The sequence below is a fragment of the Caenorhabditis elegans genome, chromosome V (genome assembly GCF_000002985.6).
Source record: "Caenorhabditis elegans chromosome V".
In the NCBI taxonomy this organism is placed as follows: Eukaryota; Metazoa; Nematoda; class Chromadorea; order Rhabditida; family Rhabditidae; genus Caenorhabditis; species Caenorhabditis elegans.
This window is the reverse complement of record NC_003283.11, coordinates 2,565,660-2,580,219: the sequence shown is the minus strand read 5'-3', so window position 1 is coordinate 2,580,219 and position 14,560 is coordinate 2,565,660. Positions and strand designations below refer to the sequence as shown.

Below are 14,560 nucleotides of genomic sequence, written 5' to 3'. Positions count from 1 at the left end.
TTTCAAAAAAGAAATTTTCGAAAACATTTTGGGGGGCAGAAATCGGAAAAGTACCGTCTCGAATTACTAAAAATAAAAAAAAAGCCAAAATTGCCAAAATTGCGAAAAAAAATAAAATCAAAACCAGTAATTGCCAAAATTGTCGAAATTGCCGGTTGGCAAAAATTTGAAAAAAAACAAGAAATTGTCGAAATTGCCAAAATTGCCGAAAATCCGAAATCCCGTAATTGCCAAAAATTGCCAAATTTTTTTTTGAAACCAGCAATATTGCCGGTTTCCGACAAATTCCCACAAACCAACAATTGCCGAAATTTCAGATTTCCGAAAATTAAAAAAAAAACCAAAAAAAAATTTCATGTTTTTTATTCGGGAAAATATTGAACATGTAAAAATCTATATTCAATCAATTCTGAAAATAACTATCAAAATTGATGCCAACTCCAACTGCATTTCCAGCAGTTTTCAGCGTATTCCCCGCCTGCTCCAAAGCCACGTGCTCATCGGTTCCAATGTACCAGCCAAAATATAATCGCATTTTCTTGGGAAAAATCATTTTGACAACAGAGTTCCGTATCGTCCGATTCAAAGTCAAATATACAATTCCCAAACATCCACTGCTAAACTGCCAGGAAATATGAGCGATAAGGATGAGCCACCACGGGGCCGGGAAAAACTGAACGTACTCGTAAATGATAGAAGTTGAGGCATGGAAAAAGGTTAGTATGATACCTTGTGCGATTATCTGAATTTGCATTTTTGAATAACCTTGTTACAATTAAAAGAAATACAGTACTGGCTAAAAAGATGAGTCCACTTTGTTTTTTTGATAATTTCCCTAATTTTTCAAATAAGTGTAACTACGAAACTAGAAATGTTCTCAAAAAATGTTCAACTAACAAGCTATAGCCCATGTCTATCTGTTTTTGTATGTTTCAGTTATTCAATAAAATCATGGCAAGAAATGAAGCGGCCGACATATCGTGAGTTTTTTTTGATGATGATTACTAATTCTTTTTTCATGTTATTTTTAGAAAGTTACCAATAAAAAATATGATTCTTGAGTTACATTGTTTAAGTAATCATCATCAAAAATGGTCTCACAAAATGTCGGCCGCTTTACTGCTTACCAGGATTTTATTAAATAATTCAAAAATGTAAGAACATATAGTCATAGTCATGGGCTATATTTTTTTAGTTGAAAATTTTTCGCTAGCATTTCTAGTTTCAGAGTTATGCTTATTTTGAAAATAAAAAATTTTTCAAAAAAAAAAAACTCTACGTTGATATATTTTTGGCCAGCACTGTATATAGACAAACCTGTCGTTTAGACTTGTATAGCCACATTGATGTAGAATATCCAAATTTGAAAATCAAGTAATAGCACAAATGAAAATACATCCCAGTTGTCAGAACTGTTGATAACGTATTGTTCACAACAGTTGTATAATTCAAGTAAATTTTTGGCTGGAACAATTCTTTTAAAGATATACTTTTTTAAAAAATCAGTTTGCTCACATTATTTCCAATCATAGGGTCATAGAGATAACTATGATATTGGGTAGAAAAAATGACTGGCTGCGTGAATAAAAACGCATACATTCCATAAATAAAGAGTAGAAAAATCACATAATTAAATGTGCGACCTCGAAAAAGCAAAGCGAGAGGAAATTGGGGATTAACTTCTGCGCAGCGATCCATGGCCATGAGAATGCTCGCAAAGCAACCAGATACCCAAAGTCCTACCGTAACTGCTCCGGTAGTGAACATGAATATGGGTAGTTGACAAAATGAAATTCCATTGAATGCGTAGTAGCCAGCTAATATGGAGTTGATGAAAAGAGCCGTTAGATCCAAACTTCCGAGAATTAGCATCAAGCGATAGGTAGGTGATTTTCGTGATTTTGATTTCAGAATTGCAATGTAGCAGGGGAGGTATAAAGACTGAAAAAATTTTTTGGGTACAGCAAAAAAATACAAAAAATTATTAAAAAGCTTTCAGTAGTTGAGTTCCCAGCAGCTTTTAACGAACACACGTCTCGTTTTCTACTTTGAAGAAGGTTTGTAGGGCTTCCAGGCAGGCGCCGAACGCCTGCCTCGCCGTGAACCGCGCCTCCTTTCTAGTGCGGCGCGGAACCCGAAAAGTGTCGGCAGTGGCAAAACTCACTAAAAGAAAAGTTCCAGAAACAACTAGGTAGATTCCATAAACCGGCCATTTAGGACCAGGAAGCCTCATAGATTCATTGCAACTATAGGCTTCAGGCCATAATGTGAACGAATTAGTCAAAAAGTAAAACAATGAGAGTTGAAGAGAGGGCATTACGAGAATATTCGTTAATTCGGAAAAAAAAGAAGTTCTGGGAAGTAAGAGTGGAAATATTTTCAGTAAGTGGTGCTTTTTAATTTTGGGGTTGAAGTCTGGCAAAGCAGTAATTAGTGTTTTTGAATAATATTTTTCAAATTCAAAGTTATGACCGGTCTGAAATAAAATTTCGAACTAGAAATCCAAAAAATTTTAGGTCAAAAATTAATTTTTAATTTTGCAACAAAAAAAATCAAACGAATGAATTATTTTTGAATTCCGGCGTTTTCCGTTTCATAATTCGATTTTTTTCCAAATTTCCATAATTTTTTCCCTAGGCTGTTTTTCTAGGAATTTTCAATAAATTACTTTCGGGATATTAAATTTTCTACCAATATTACAGGAACACAAAATTCTGAGAATGTGTACTGCGCAACATATTTGACGCGCAAAATATCTTGCAGCAAAAACTACAGTAACTCTCAGGCTACTGTAAATAATTACTGTAGTTTTCGCTAAGAAATACTTTGCGCGTCAAATATGTTGCGCAATACGCATTTTTTGGAATTTCGTATTCTTATAATAGGAATAACTGAAAAATTGGAAAATAGGCAAAATAAGAAAAACCAATGAATTTGGCCAGATAACGTAAAAAAATGTCAAAATGGCGTCACTCATTTGCGCTGGAATTTTTAAATAATTCAGCCAAAAAAAAAAACACATAACATTATTTTCAAAATTATATGATTTGCTATGTACATTGTTCAAAAAAAGCTGAAAATTTTTTTGTTCAACTAACAAACTATAGCCCATGATTATGTCTATCAGTTTTTGTATGTTTCAGTTATTCAATAAAGTCATGGCAAGAAATAAAGCGGCCGACATATCGTGAGTCTTTTTTGATGATGATTACTAATTCTTTTTTCATGTTATTTTCACAAAGCTACCAATAAAAAATATGATTCTTGAGTTACAGTGTTTAAGTAATCATCATCAAAAATGGTCTCACGAGATGTCGGCCGCTTTCCTTCTTACCAGGATTTTATTAAATAATTCGAAAATGTAAGAACATATATAATCATGAGCTATATTTTTTTTGTTGAAAATTTTTTGATAGCGTTTCTAGTTTCGAAAATAAGCAAATTTTTCAAAAAAAAAACTCTCCGTTGATAACTTTTTGTTCAGCACTGTATATAGGCAAACCTGTCGTTTCGATTTGTAGAGCCACATTGATGTAGAATATCCAAACTTGAAGATTAAGTAATAGCACAAATGAAAATACATTCCAGTTGTCAAAATGGTTGCTGTAGTATTGTTTACGACAACCATATAGTTTTGGTACATATCGGGCTGTAAAGACATTAAATGATTGGAACAAATTTTGTTTTTGAATATATATTTTCTCACATTTTTCCCAAGCATTGGATTAAACAAATAGCAGAGGTATTGTGTAGAGAAAAAACATGGCTGAGTGATCAACAATGCACAACTTCCGTAGATGAGCAGTAAGAAAATTACACATTTGAATGTGCAACCTCTAACAAGAAAAGCCAACGGAAATTGCGGATCCACTTCTGCGCAGCGATCCATTGCCATGATAATACTGGCGAAGCAACTGGAAACCCAACTGCTTACAACAAGGGTTCCGGTTATGAAGAAGAAAATAGGTTGCTGGCAAAATGAGATTCCATAGAAAACGAAATATCCTGGAATTAAGGAGCTGATCACAAGACCCGTGAGATCCAAGCTCCCAAGAATGAGCATTAACCGGTAGGTCGGTGTTCGAGATTTTGACTTAAGAATTTCAATGTAGCATGGGAGATAAAGGCTCTGAAAATATGGTTCGTCGTTTTGTTACAGTAGGAAATTGGTGACATCTAATTTAAAATTGGAGTAGGCGCGCCTGACGCCTGCCTCCAACCTGCCCGCCTGCGTCCAGCCTGCTGGCCCTACGCCGGCCTCTCGCCTCATTTCTGCATTATGCCGAGAAGTCAAAGGCTCGGTGTTTACACCACATAGCGCGAAATTCGGTTTTTTTCGCCGCGGTCGACACTTTTCGGGTTCCGCGCCGCACTATACGCGACTCGTGGTGCGAAAATTACTCACAAGAAATATGCTCTCAGAAACAACAAGATAAATTCCATAACCAGGCCATCTAGTTCCAGGTATTACCAAGGACTCCTCGCAACTGTAGGCTTCAGGCCACAGTGTAAACGAGTTGGTCAAAAAATAAAACAGGGTCGGTTGGAGTGAGAACATAACTGGAATAGAATATGAACCGAGAAACTCTGAAAAATACGCGCTAGTATCTAGAGAAGGGAATTGTGATATAATCCCAAACGTACCGTTGTTTTCTTGTTATATTAATTTATAGTGAAGTTCCTGGGGGATTACTTGAATGTTTATTTCATTTTGAAAAATGATCATACAAGTTTACATAAGCGAGTAATATCAGTGTTTTTACGATATTGTTCTAGTAATACTTTTTTTTCAGAAACAGTATAAAAAAACTATAAATTTGGCGTTAAAACTTGGGAATTAATTAAGCAAAAATCTTGAAGGAGATTGTGAAAAATCAATATATTTTCTTTGGCGTTCAGAAAATGTGCTCCACAATAATTGCTAACATTTTCCATAACTTCCTTAGTTGAGCATTCTGGCAGTTTTTTGATTGTGTTGGGAGTTGTGGTTGTCTGAAAAATTTGAAATTATATTGAAGTGGGTCTGAAATGTTTTCAGAATTTCAATTAGTGTTAAGATAATTTTTAAAAAATGATTTAAAATGTTTTTTATTGATTCAAATTGCAATTCTAGGATTCACCTTCTCGTTCGGAACAACTTTCTCAAAACCAGGAAGAAAAATGGAAGCTTTATCGGGAAGTGTTTCAGACCGTCCGGCTTGGGGAATTTCATGAAGAGTAGTGTAGGAGTTAGTGGTGTAATCTGAAAATTAACAGAGTTTTCAAGTTGAAAAATTTCTAAATTTTATAGTTTTCTGGTTATCACCGCTATTTCCAAAAATATAACCGTCTCAAACTCAACATTGCCTAGATTAAAGACATTGCCCAATTTATGTCGGGTGCTTAAAAACCTCACCTCTCACAATTCTCTCGTCCTCGCCCCCATTCCTCAAGGCTAGAACATACTTGGGAGTTCGTTTCTCACTTCTTCTTTGCTGAACTACTGAAACAATATTTTCTCGTTAATTTTAAATTAATTTCACAAAAAAAACTAACAATCTCTACTCATTCCAGCTGTATCAATACATCTTTGATATCTGCATGCTCTACAGATACTTCGTAACTCGGGAGAACTAATACAGTCACTATCCCGTTTGCACAGGTAGCTGATGTTCAGAGAGACGGTTCGCCGAAAAAATGAGGCACAAGCTGAGCAGGAGGCCCCGCCGAAATGGAAATGTGTTCGGCAGGATAGACCGCAGACCAGGCATGTGGGGGTTGAAGCTGAAAATAAAAATCGAGGATTTAATTATTTATTTCTGTGAGAAAAGTTGCAGGTATCATTTAAACAACATTTCAAATCCTTTTAGATTTTTCAAAATTTTCAGCCAAAAATGGTTAACTATTTTCGAGAAATTCCAGAACAGGTTCGAAGCACAACTCAACCGTTAATATACCAATCAAAACTGTAAAAAATTACTTTTGCAATGTTCTCCTAATAAAAATAAAAATAAAGCATTTTAGAAAAAAAAACTCACCTTCAGCAGTTTTACACGACATATTTAATAAATTTAGCAATTAAAATCTCAATTCGCTGAATACGCCTCTTCTTTTAAATCCTTCCCTGAATGTTCTTTTCACTCTTCAGATTTCTTGGAAAAACTTTCGAAAAAATGTCGAATATTTTTTTTGACGCAGTAAATTTACGCGATTTTATTTGGAGGTTGGTGGGGAGATATTATCCGCAAAATCACAACACACGCTTTACATACGGATTAAAAAATGCGTCTGGAAATTTTCCAAAATATGAATACTCAAAAAATGTTAATGTTGAACAGAGTTTGTAATCTAGGGTGCTATTGAATTTTTTCTCGATTTTTCGATTTTTCGGACACAAAACTAACCATAACGTTAAATTTTTTATGAAATTATGTTTATGTTGGTTGATTAAAAAGACAAGAATTTTTTTTGTTTATTACGATTAGGTTAAAAAACAAAACACACTATTTCAGGAATAAACTTTGCATAAACGTGATATTTATCTCCGTGTCTTAAAGACAGACATGTCTATGCAAAATCAAAATGAAAGAAAAACCAACAGAAAAACGCTAAATATGGAGATTGAACATGCATGTGTAGATTGTCGCACTTGTACGTCACGTTTTTTGGGCAAAAAAACGGTAAGATTAAATCTATCAAACGCGTCGGTACATACGTGTCGTTTGTATTCACAAAAAAAGGTTCAACCAACATACATTCGTTTGCAAATCTCACGGAACTGTGAATTTTCGAATTTTTCAGTCTAGAAACATAGACCTGAAAACTTAAGCCTGTAACCAGAGATCTTATTACCATAGTTTACAGACGACTTTAATGAGTAATACTATGTGATGATGTGTTGTATCACATATTCACATGATCTTCAACAACAAATCGATCCCTTCGGGAGTATATCAGTCTGTTACCAAAATGGACAATAGAAAATAAAGCTATTTAATCAACAGAGCTTCATCATTCATTTTAGAAAATAAAATGTTTGTTAACTGGGCGCACTATTTGGTGCCAAAAATCTCATTTTTCCTATCTTTTGTCTTGAATCAGGTTTTTGTATGCCTTATTCACAGTAATAAAAATGTGCTATTTGGAAACTACAGATATCTTTTGTATTTTTTCGCAGTTTTCAATTTGTGCGCGTCGGCAGCGGATCTACTTATTCCAGTGGTAAGGCGGACAAGTTTCAAGCAAATTGTTGTAGTTTGTAGTTTGCAATATTTTTATTTGTACATAGTATTTCTAATGTACGTGTTAAAATATGCTTTTATGATAAAAGTCTAGGCTCTTATGTTAAAAATTTTTTTTCGATTTTGCTGGCCAAAATTGAAAAATAATTGCTCGTAGTTCATATTCCCCCTAATTGTAAAATTGTTCTCCCGTTTTTCAGTATTTTTGATTTGTTTCAAGTTTTTAAAGCCAATTTCAGAACCAAAAAAACAGAGTTAAATTTCTTTGGTGACAAGAAAACTTGTGTACAACCAAGTTCCAATAAACCAAAATTACAGACGGTTTTCTGTTATCGCTATGCATTTGTCACACTAGTAGTCGATGGACCATTTGCTTTGGTATGTTTTTATTAGTTTCCAACTTTTCTGATCCATAATTTCAGAGCTCAGAGCCGGCAGAAGCGTTCATCGCATTCCGTGCATCATTTCTTTCGGGAACCTATGGTATTCTGAACGTTCATTTTATTTTTCGATATCTTGCTCTTAAAAGGTAAATTAAACCGGAAATCAGTTGAGGTACAAACATATTTTTAGCAACAATATTATCAAGTTTTACTTCATGCCATATGGTCTATTATTGTCAGTGATTTATGTGTTATTTCACATGTCTGTTTGGGCGATGGTAGAAGTTTTAGGGAACTCTGTAATTTTTCAGAAGCTCTTTTCAGATAGACTATTTCTGTTTGCACTCGGCTTCGGAGATGCGGGATTACATTCGGATTCCGTTTAGAAATCTCCATAATGAGAGCATAGACAATATTAATTTGGTCGCTGGATTGTTTTCGGTAAGATATTGCTCTGATCTATGCCAAATTCACGGCAAGGGATCTCACGAACTTCCTTTTCTACCCAACTGTTTCTTTCCAGGAAGCATCGCCAGAGATTGTGCAACGATCATGGGCTGGGATCGTGTTGTTGACTGTAATAGCGAGCTACTCGATGGTACTGTATTTTGTCTTGGGATATAAGGTGGGTTTGCGTAACAAATTAGAACTTTTTACAGGAGTTAATGTTTAAAATCGGGTGTATTATATTTCCAGATCATAACTGGCCTGAACATAGAGTCAGTGACAATGAGCCACCAAACTACTCAAATGCAAAAACAACTTTTCAAGGCGCTGACCATTCAGACAATAATTCCCATTTGCGTCAGCTTCATGCCTTGCTCTTTTAGTTTCTATGGAGCTGCTTTGAATATCGGATTTATGAAGTAGGTTAATTTTTTTTTCGAAACAAATCTATTTTTTCAGCTGGGTGTACTGGCTATCTGCTGTCGCCGTATCAATGTTTCCATTTTTGGACCCATTGGCAATAATTCTCCTGCTCCCCGCTTTACGTCGACGCCTGCCAAATCCTATTCGAAAATATCGTGGAAATTCAGTTTCGGTGGTTCCGAATCAGATCTCCGAGGCTTCGTTTGGAAGGGTGCAGTAGTTACACGTGGCAAGTGCCTACCCTACCTGCCTACTTTTGCCTAGCCTCTAAAAATTGTCTTTGTCTGGAATATGACGTCATAATCAAATAATAATAACTATAAATTCAAAAATTTCGAATTATTTTTACCGGATTAAAAAATAAAACCAACAAATATCGTATGAGCAAATTTTCAAATTTCAACAATGATTAACACAATAAACTGTCAACGTTCAATTAACTTGTGGATTCCCTGCCTGAAGAATCCAACTGGCCGAAGTTAAAAGTATAGCTTGATTGCCGTTTTGTGACGTTTTCTTGTGGTTAAAGTTGTACCTTGAATCTTGAACCTTGAAGAGCACCAGTCTGATCGTAGAAACACCAATAATCACTTGGAGCAATGAAAAGACAATACGGTGGCTGAGGTGGAATCATCCATCCATATCATGCCAATTTCTGCTTCACTTGTTTCGCAACATGTGGAAGAGCGTAATCACGTAATCAAACTTTCTTATCCTTCAAGGCTGAACGAGGCTTAACTGAACTGAACGAACTTCTTTCAATTTATGTAATAGGCCTCTCCGGTAATATACTTTCTCGGACACTTTTGGCAAACATCGTCGAAGATCATTGTACTCCCATAGGTTACGTACTACTTTGATGAGAAATATGACTATTACATTCTCACATGATCTACAACAACAAATCCATCTCTTCAGGAGCATACCAGTCTGTTACCAAAATGGAAAATAAAATAATAAAGCTATTTAATCGACAGCGCTTCATCATTCATATTACAAAAAAATGTTCGTTAACTGGGCGCACTATTTGGTGCCGAAAATCTCATTTTTCCTATCGCTCGTCTTTAATCCGGTTTTTGTATACCTTATTCACAGTAGTAAGCATGTGCTATTCGGCAACTACAGATATCTCTCGTACTTTTTCGCGATTTTCAATTTGTGCGCGTCGGCAGCGGATCTACTTATTCCAGTGGTAAGGCGGACAAGTTTCAAGTAAATTGTTGTAGTTTGTAGTTTGTAGTTTGTGGTTTGTAGTTTGTAGTTTGTAGTTTTTAATTTGTAACACTCCTATTGTATGGGTCCATACATTAGAAACAAGTGTCTTATGATAAAAGTTTTTTTTCGGGTTTACTGACCAAAAATGAAAAATAAAAGCTTGTAGTTCATAGGTTGTAGTTCATAGTTTGTAGTTTATAGTTTGTAGTTTGTAGTTTGTAGCTTTTTTAATAGAAAATTGGTGCACAACCAGGTTTCATTAAACTCAAATTTAAGGCGGTTTTCTATTATCGCTATACATTTGTCACACTAGTGGTCGATGCGATGGTATGTTTTCATTAGTTTCAGATTTTTCTGATCTATAATTTCAGAGATCAGAGCAGGGAGAAGCGTCCATCGCATTCAGATGTTCATTTATATCGGGCACCTATGGGATTTTGAACATTCATTTTATTTTCCGATATCTTTCTCTTAAAAGGTAAATAAAATTGGAAACCAATTAAGGCACAAAAATATTTTCAGCAACAATATTATCAAGAACTATTTCATGCCATATGGTCTTTTATTGTCAGTTATCTATGTCCTATTTCACATGTCAATCTGGGCAATGGTAGAAGTTTTAGGGAACTCTGTTATATTTTAGAAGCTCTTTTCAGATAGACTATTTCTGCTTGCACTCGGCTCCGGAGATGAGGGATTATATTCGGATCCCGTTCAGAAAACTGCATAATGAGAGCATAGACAACATTAATTTTGTCGCTGGATTGTTTTCGGTAAGATATTGTTCTGATCCATACCAAATTCACGGCAAGGAATCTAGCGAACTTCCTTGTCTACCAACTGGTTCTTTCCAGGAAGCATCCCCAGACATTGTGCAACGATCGTGGGCTGGGATCGTGTTGTTGACTATGATAGCGAGCTACTCGATGATACTTTATTTTGTCTTGGGATACAAGGTGGGTTAGCGTATTAAACATCACGCGGCCGACACTTCTCGGGTTCCGCGCCGCACAAGGCGCGGCTCGCGGTACTAGGCAGGCGGAGATCGCCGCAAGGCGAGCGGGGCAGGCGTTTTGCGCCTACATAGAAGAACACATTTTTTGTGAATATTGTTCAGAATTTTTTAAAGTATCGACGTTCATAATAAAATAACATAACAAACAACTAAAAAAATGTTCAAAAAAATAATTCCAGATCATAACTGGCCTGCACATAGAATCAGTGACGATGAGCCAACAAACTGCTCAAATGCAAAAACAACTTTTCAAAGCGCTGACCATCCAGACAATCATTCCCATTTGCGTGAGCTTCATGCCTTGCTCTTTCAGTTTCTATGGAGCCGCTTTTAACATCGGATTTATGAAGTAGGTTAAAATGACAGCGACCAATCAGGGATGTCCAATGGGCGTGGCTAAGAGTTTTTATTGGCCGATAAAAAACCAAAAAAAAATCCCGTTTTTTTACAGCTGGGTGTACTGGGTCTCTGCTGTCGCCGTATCAATGTTCCCATTTTTGGACCCGCTCGCAATAATTCTACTGCTCCCGGCTTTACGTCGACGCTCTCCGAGAGCGTCGACGTCTCCGAGACTCCGTTTGGAAAAGTACAATGATCTAGGATGTGACGTCATGATTAAGTACCTTCAAATTAAATTTTGAAAAAAAAACATATTTATTAAATGACTATAAATTTAAAAATTTACTATTGCATTATACCAGATTGAAAAAAAAACCCCCGCAAAAGTTTCATGAGCGAATTCAAAAATTTTCTAATACGTTCGTAGAACAGTGCCAGGATTCATGAAATAGTGGTTATGATCTCGAAAATGATTAAACAGTAGAATATTGATCGATGATTGATCGTATCGGAAGCATCCTGCATAATGATTCCATTCAGGGATGGTGTCACACTTCAGTTTTGCTCCAGGCGGCTTCATACACTTTTCTTCGAGAGCGCAGAGTGTGTGCCTGGAATTATTGCAGATGTAGAAGTAATATAGTGATACTGTAGGACTACTGTAGAACTACTGTAGGACTACTGTAGAACTACTGTAGGATTGCTGTAATCACACTGTAGGATTACTGTACAGCACATGTAACCGCGATGTAGAACTACTGTAGGATTATTGTAGGACTACTATAGCATTATTGTAAGACTACTGCAAAAGTACTATAGGAGTACTGTAGAACTACTGTAAAAGTGCTAGGATGATACTGCAAGATTACTACAGTATTATTGATGGTGTACTGTAGACTAACTCTAGGACAACTGTAAGAGTACTGTGACAGTATATTAGGATTACTGTGGGACTACTGTTGGACTACTGTAGGACAACTGTAAAAGAAATATTGTGGTACAGTGAGAGTAATGTGAGTGAGAGCTACCGTAGAAGTATTATAGTTATACCCAGGGTTACTGTAAGTTACTGTAGGATGCCTGTAGGACTACTGTAAAACTATTGTAGGATTACTGTAGAAACAATACAGTAGGACTTTCCTAAGGGTACTGTACAACTACTGTAGGATTTTGGATAGATTAATGTATATACAGCCTCAATTAAAAGCCTACCATTTCAGAATATCTAACGTAAACTGAGTTCTCGCTAAATAAACCAGCATTGCAGATAATTGTAGGCTTTTTTCATTGGACTTCAAATCATCTATATCAAAAGTTGGAAAATAGTCCAAAAGTCCTGAAAAAGCCAATTATAAAATCTGAATACGAATTTTTGTTTCATACCTCTGTTAAGGACGGCGTAGTTACTGTGTGTCGAATTAATGAACATCTGGATTGAGGATTTCTGGAAAGTTGAAATTGTATAGTTTTGTATATATGATCTATCGAACTAGCGCGCAAAAAGATGTGCCGACCAATCAGCGATGTTGGCGACGCCCCTCATATTGCGTATTGGTTGATGAGTTCTTGAGCTCAAAGTGTTTTATATCTAGGTTCTAATATCTCGTACTTAAACTCCACAAACCTTCTCACAAGCAGCATCATTCACACATTCAGCCAAATTTTCATAAATGGTATCCAATGGCTTTGGGTGGAACCATTTTGTATGTGCATCAATCCACCAAACATTTTGAAAATCTCGAATAGCTTCCTTAAATAATACCATTTTTTACAATTTTGCGTACCTAAACTCACCGCCAAAATTAGTGCCTTGAACCGGTACTCCATCAAATTCTTTACATATTTCGGGTACTTGGAGTAATCGAATTTTCGAACTTTAACATTTGGTTCTTTCTCAATGTCAAGTATATCTTTGTCAGTTAAATCCAAGGAGTATAAAATCAGCTTTTGCCGTGGCCAGTGGTGTTTTACAATAGCATACTGAAAAGAGATTCTGTGTCAGCGGCCGACACCTTACGGGTGACTCACCATCGAATTGAAGTTCGCCAGATGGTCTCTTGAAGTTGCAGATACAAAAATAACATCTGAATCGTTCTTTTCATACTCGTACAGGTCAACCAGGCTCTGTTCATGTAGTCCGACAAGTTCTGAAGTTGAGATTACCACATCAATTTTAACAAAGAAAATTAGCGGCCGACGTATTGTGAGTCCAATTAGACAGCTTGAAAGTTGGGCTACAGAAGTCCTACAGTATCAATACAGTACCTCTACAGTAATCTAACACCTATATTCTGTCTACAGTATCACTATAGTACTTATACAGTAGTCCGAACCAGGGCTGGGACCAAAAACTATTTTTGGACCAAAAAACATAAAATTGCAAATGTTTGAATTTATTTAAAAAAAAACGGTAAAAAGGTGAAAATTTTCTTGATCTTTTTTGGTCTAAAAAAACTAAAACAAATTATTTTTTTGTCAAAATATCAAAAAATAACCAAAAAAGTCCCAGCTCTGGTCCTAACGTGCTCCAACAGTGGTCTTATAGTATTCTCACAGTTATCCTACAGTATCACTATGGTACTTCTACAGTACTCCTACAATAGTCCTATAGTACTCTCTCAGTTATCCCACGGTATCACTCAAACACCTACAGTAGGTCTACAGTATCACTATAGTCTTATATAGTAGTCATACAGTAATCTTGCAGTAGTCGTACAGTCCTACAGTATTCGTAGAGTAATCCTACAGTGATCCTACTACAGATCCTACTACTTCTACAGTAATCCTACAATATTACATTAGTATTTCTACAGTAGCCCTATAGTACCCTCACAGCTATCCTACAGTATCACTAAAGTACCTCTACAGTAATTCTACAAAACAACTACAGTAGGTCTACAGTATCGCTATAGTCTTATACAGTAGTCCTACAGTAGTCTTATAGTTGTCCTACAGTATTTCTACAGTAGTCCTACAGTATTACTACAGTAATCCTAAAGTATTCCTACAGTAATCCTACCGTAATCCTACAGTATTTCTACAGTTCCGCTGAGCCATGGAAACTCACTTAAATCCTCCAAAGTGCTCAACCAAGTGCAATTGAACCGTTTTCCAACAAGTGTAGCATTCTGAAATCCTTTTTTTTAATTTTTAAATTTTTAAATGTAAAATTCCATTATTTAAAACCTTTGGATTTCTATAACAAAAATCATAAGATTTCCCAGTCCAACTTGAGATACATTCGCATTCTTTATCAATTGGAAGCGCAGGCGTTGAAGCTTCCAAAATTTTGAATTTAGGATTTTTGATATAAGTTGTCTGAAAAAAAAAACTTGAAAATGTTGAAATTTGTATTTTAAACTTACTTTATTAGTTTTATAGCAAAACAAAAGCAGCGCTATGAAACTGAATGTGGCGTAGGAGAGCACAGTCTTTGCCTTCATTGTGTCATTGATAAGAAATGTGATTTTTATCATTCGTTTTGTGATCATCATTATTAAGTTTTGGTGATGTAATCA

The 14,560-nt window shown here is 35.8% G+C and overlaps 5 protein-coding genes, 1 non-coding gene and 1 pseudogene across 7 annotated transcripts; 3 read left to right on the top strand and 4 right to left on the bottom strand.

Moving 5' to 3' along the window:
- Window positions 1–403: 403 nt before the first annotated feature.
- srt-4 (Serpentine Receptor, class T) lies at window positions 404–2,317 on the bottom strand (the record flags this gene model as incomplete). The annotated part of the gene is made up of 4 exons (NM_071305.2): window positions 404–742; window positions 1,318–1,464; window positions 1,516–1,941; window positions 2,165–2,317. The coding sequence occupies 4 exons, from the start codon at window positions 2,315–2,317 to the stop codon at window positions 404–406; spliced, it is 1,065 nt and encodes a 354-aa protein (NP_503706.2).
- A 1,185-nt stretch (window positions 2,318–3,502) lies between these two features.
- C29G2.7 lies at window positions 3,503–4,558 on the bottom strand (annotated as a pseudogene). The gene is made up of 3 exons: window positions 4,406–4,558; window positions 3,707–4,129; window positions 3,503–3,649 (listed from the first exon to the last, which is right to left on the bottom strand). Coding segments are annotated over exons 1-3 (723 nt in total).
- Window positions 4,559–4,809: 251 nt separating this feature from the next.
- On the bottom strand, window positions 4,810–6,039 carry nhr-290 (Nuclear receptor domain-containing protein; the record flags this gene model as incomplete). The annotated part of the gene is made up of 5 exons (NM_071304.3): window positions 4,810–4,992; window positions 5,121–5,242; window positions 5,396–5,482; window positions 5,536–5,763; window positions 6,018–6,039. The coding sequence occupies 5 exons, from the start codon at window positions 6,037–6,039 to the stop codon at window positions 4,810–4,812; spliced, it is 642 nt and encodes a 213-aa protein (NP_503705.3).
- Window positions 6,040–7,011: 972 nt separating this feature from the next.
- On the top strand, window positions 7,012–8,693 carry srj-20 (Serpentine Receptor, class J; the record flags this gene model as incomplete). Its single annotated transcript, NM_071303.1, has 8 exons — window positions 7,012–7,200; window positions 7,539–7,598; window positions 7,643–7,749; window positions 7,794–7,881; window positions 7,928–8,044; window positions 8,127–8,228; window positions 8,300–8,469; window positions 8,510–8,693. The coding sequence occupies 8 exons, from the start codon at window positions 7,012–7,014 to the stop codon at window positions 8,691–8,693; spliced, it is 1,017 nt and encodes a 338-aa protein (NP_503704.1).
- Window positions 8,694–9,476: 783 nt separating this feature from the next.
- On the top strand, window positions 9,477–11,344 carry srj-19 (Serpentine Receptor, class J; the record flags this gene model as incomplete). Its single annotated transcript, NM_071302.1, has 8 exons — window positions 9,477–9,665; window positions 9,965–10,015; window positions 10,060–10,166; window positions 10,211–10,298; window positions 10,345–10,461; window positions 10,543–10,644; window positions 10,883–11,052; window positions 11,155–11,344. 8 exons carry the CDS (start codon window positions 9,477–9,479, stop codon window positions 11,342–11,344), a joined length of 1,014 nt encoding a protein of 337 aa, NP_503703.1.
- On the bottom strand, window positions 11,338–14,537 carry Y45G12C.1 (Nucleotid_trans domain-containing protein). Its single transcript, NM_071301.6, has 9 exons — window positions 14,408–14,537; window positions 14,229–14,360; window positions 14,110–14,170; window positions 13,071–13,189; window positions 12,837–13,022; window positions 12,667–12,792; window positions 12,426–12,486; window positions 12,255–12,378; window positions 11,338–11,653 (listed from the first exon to the last, which is right to left on the bottom strand). Exons 1-9 carry the CDS (start codon window positions 14,534–14,536, stop codon window positions 11,455–11,457), a joined length of 1,137 nt encoding a protein of 378 aa, NP_503702.1. The 5' UTR covers window position 14,537; the 3' UTR covers window positions 11,338–11,454.
- 21ur-15315 lies at window positions 13,750–13,770 on the top strand. Its single transcript, NR_068637.1, has one exon.
- Window positions 14,538–14,560: the final 23 nt, after the last annotated feature.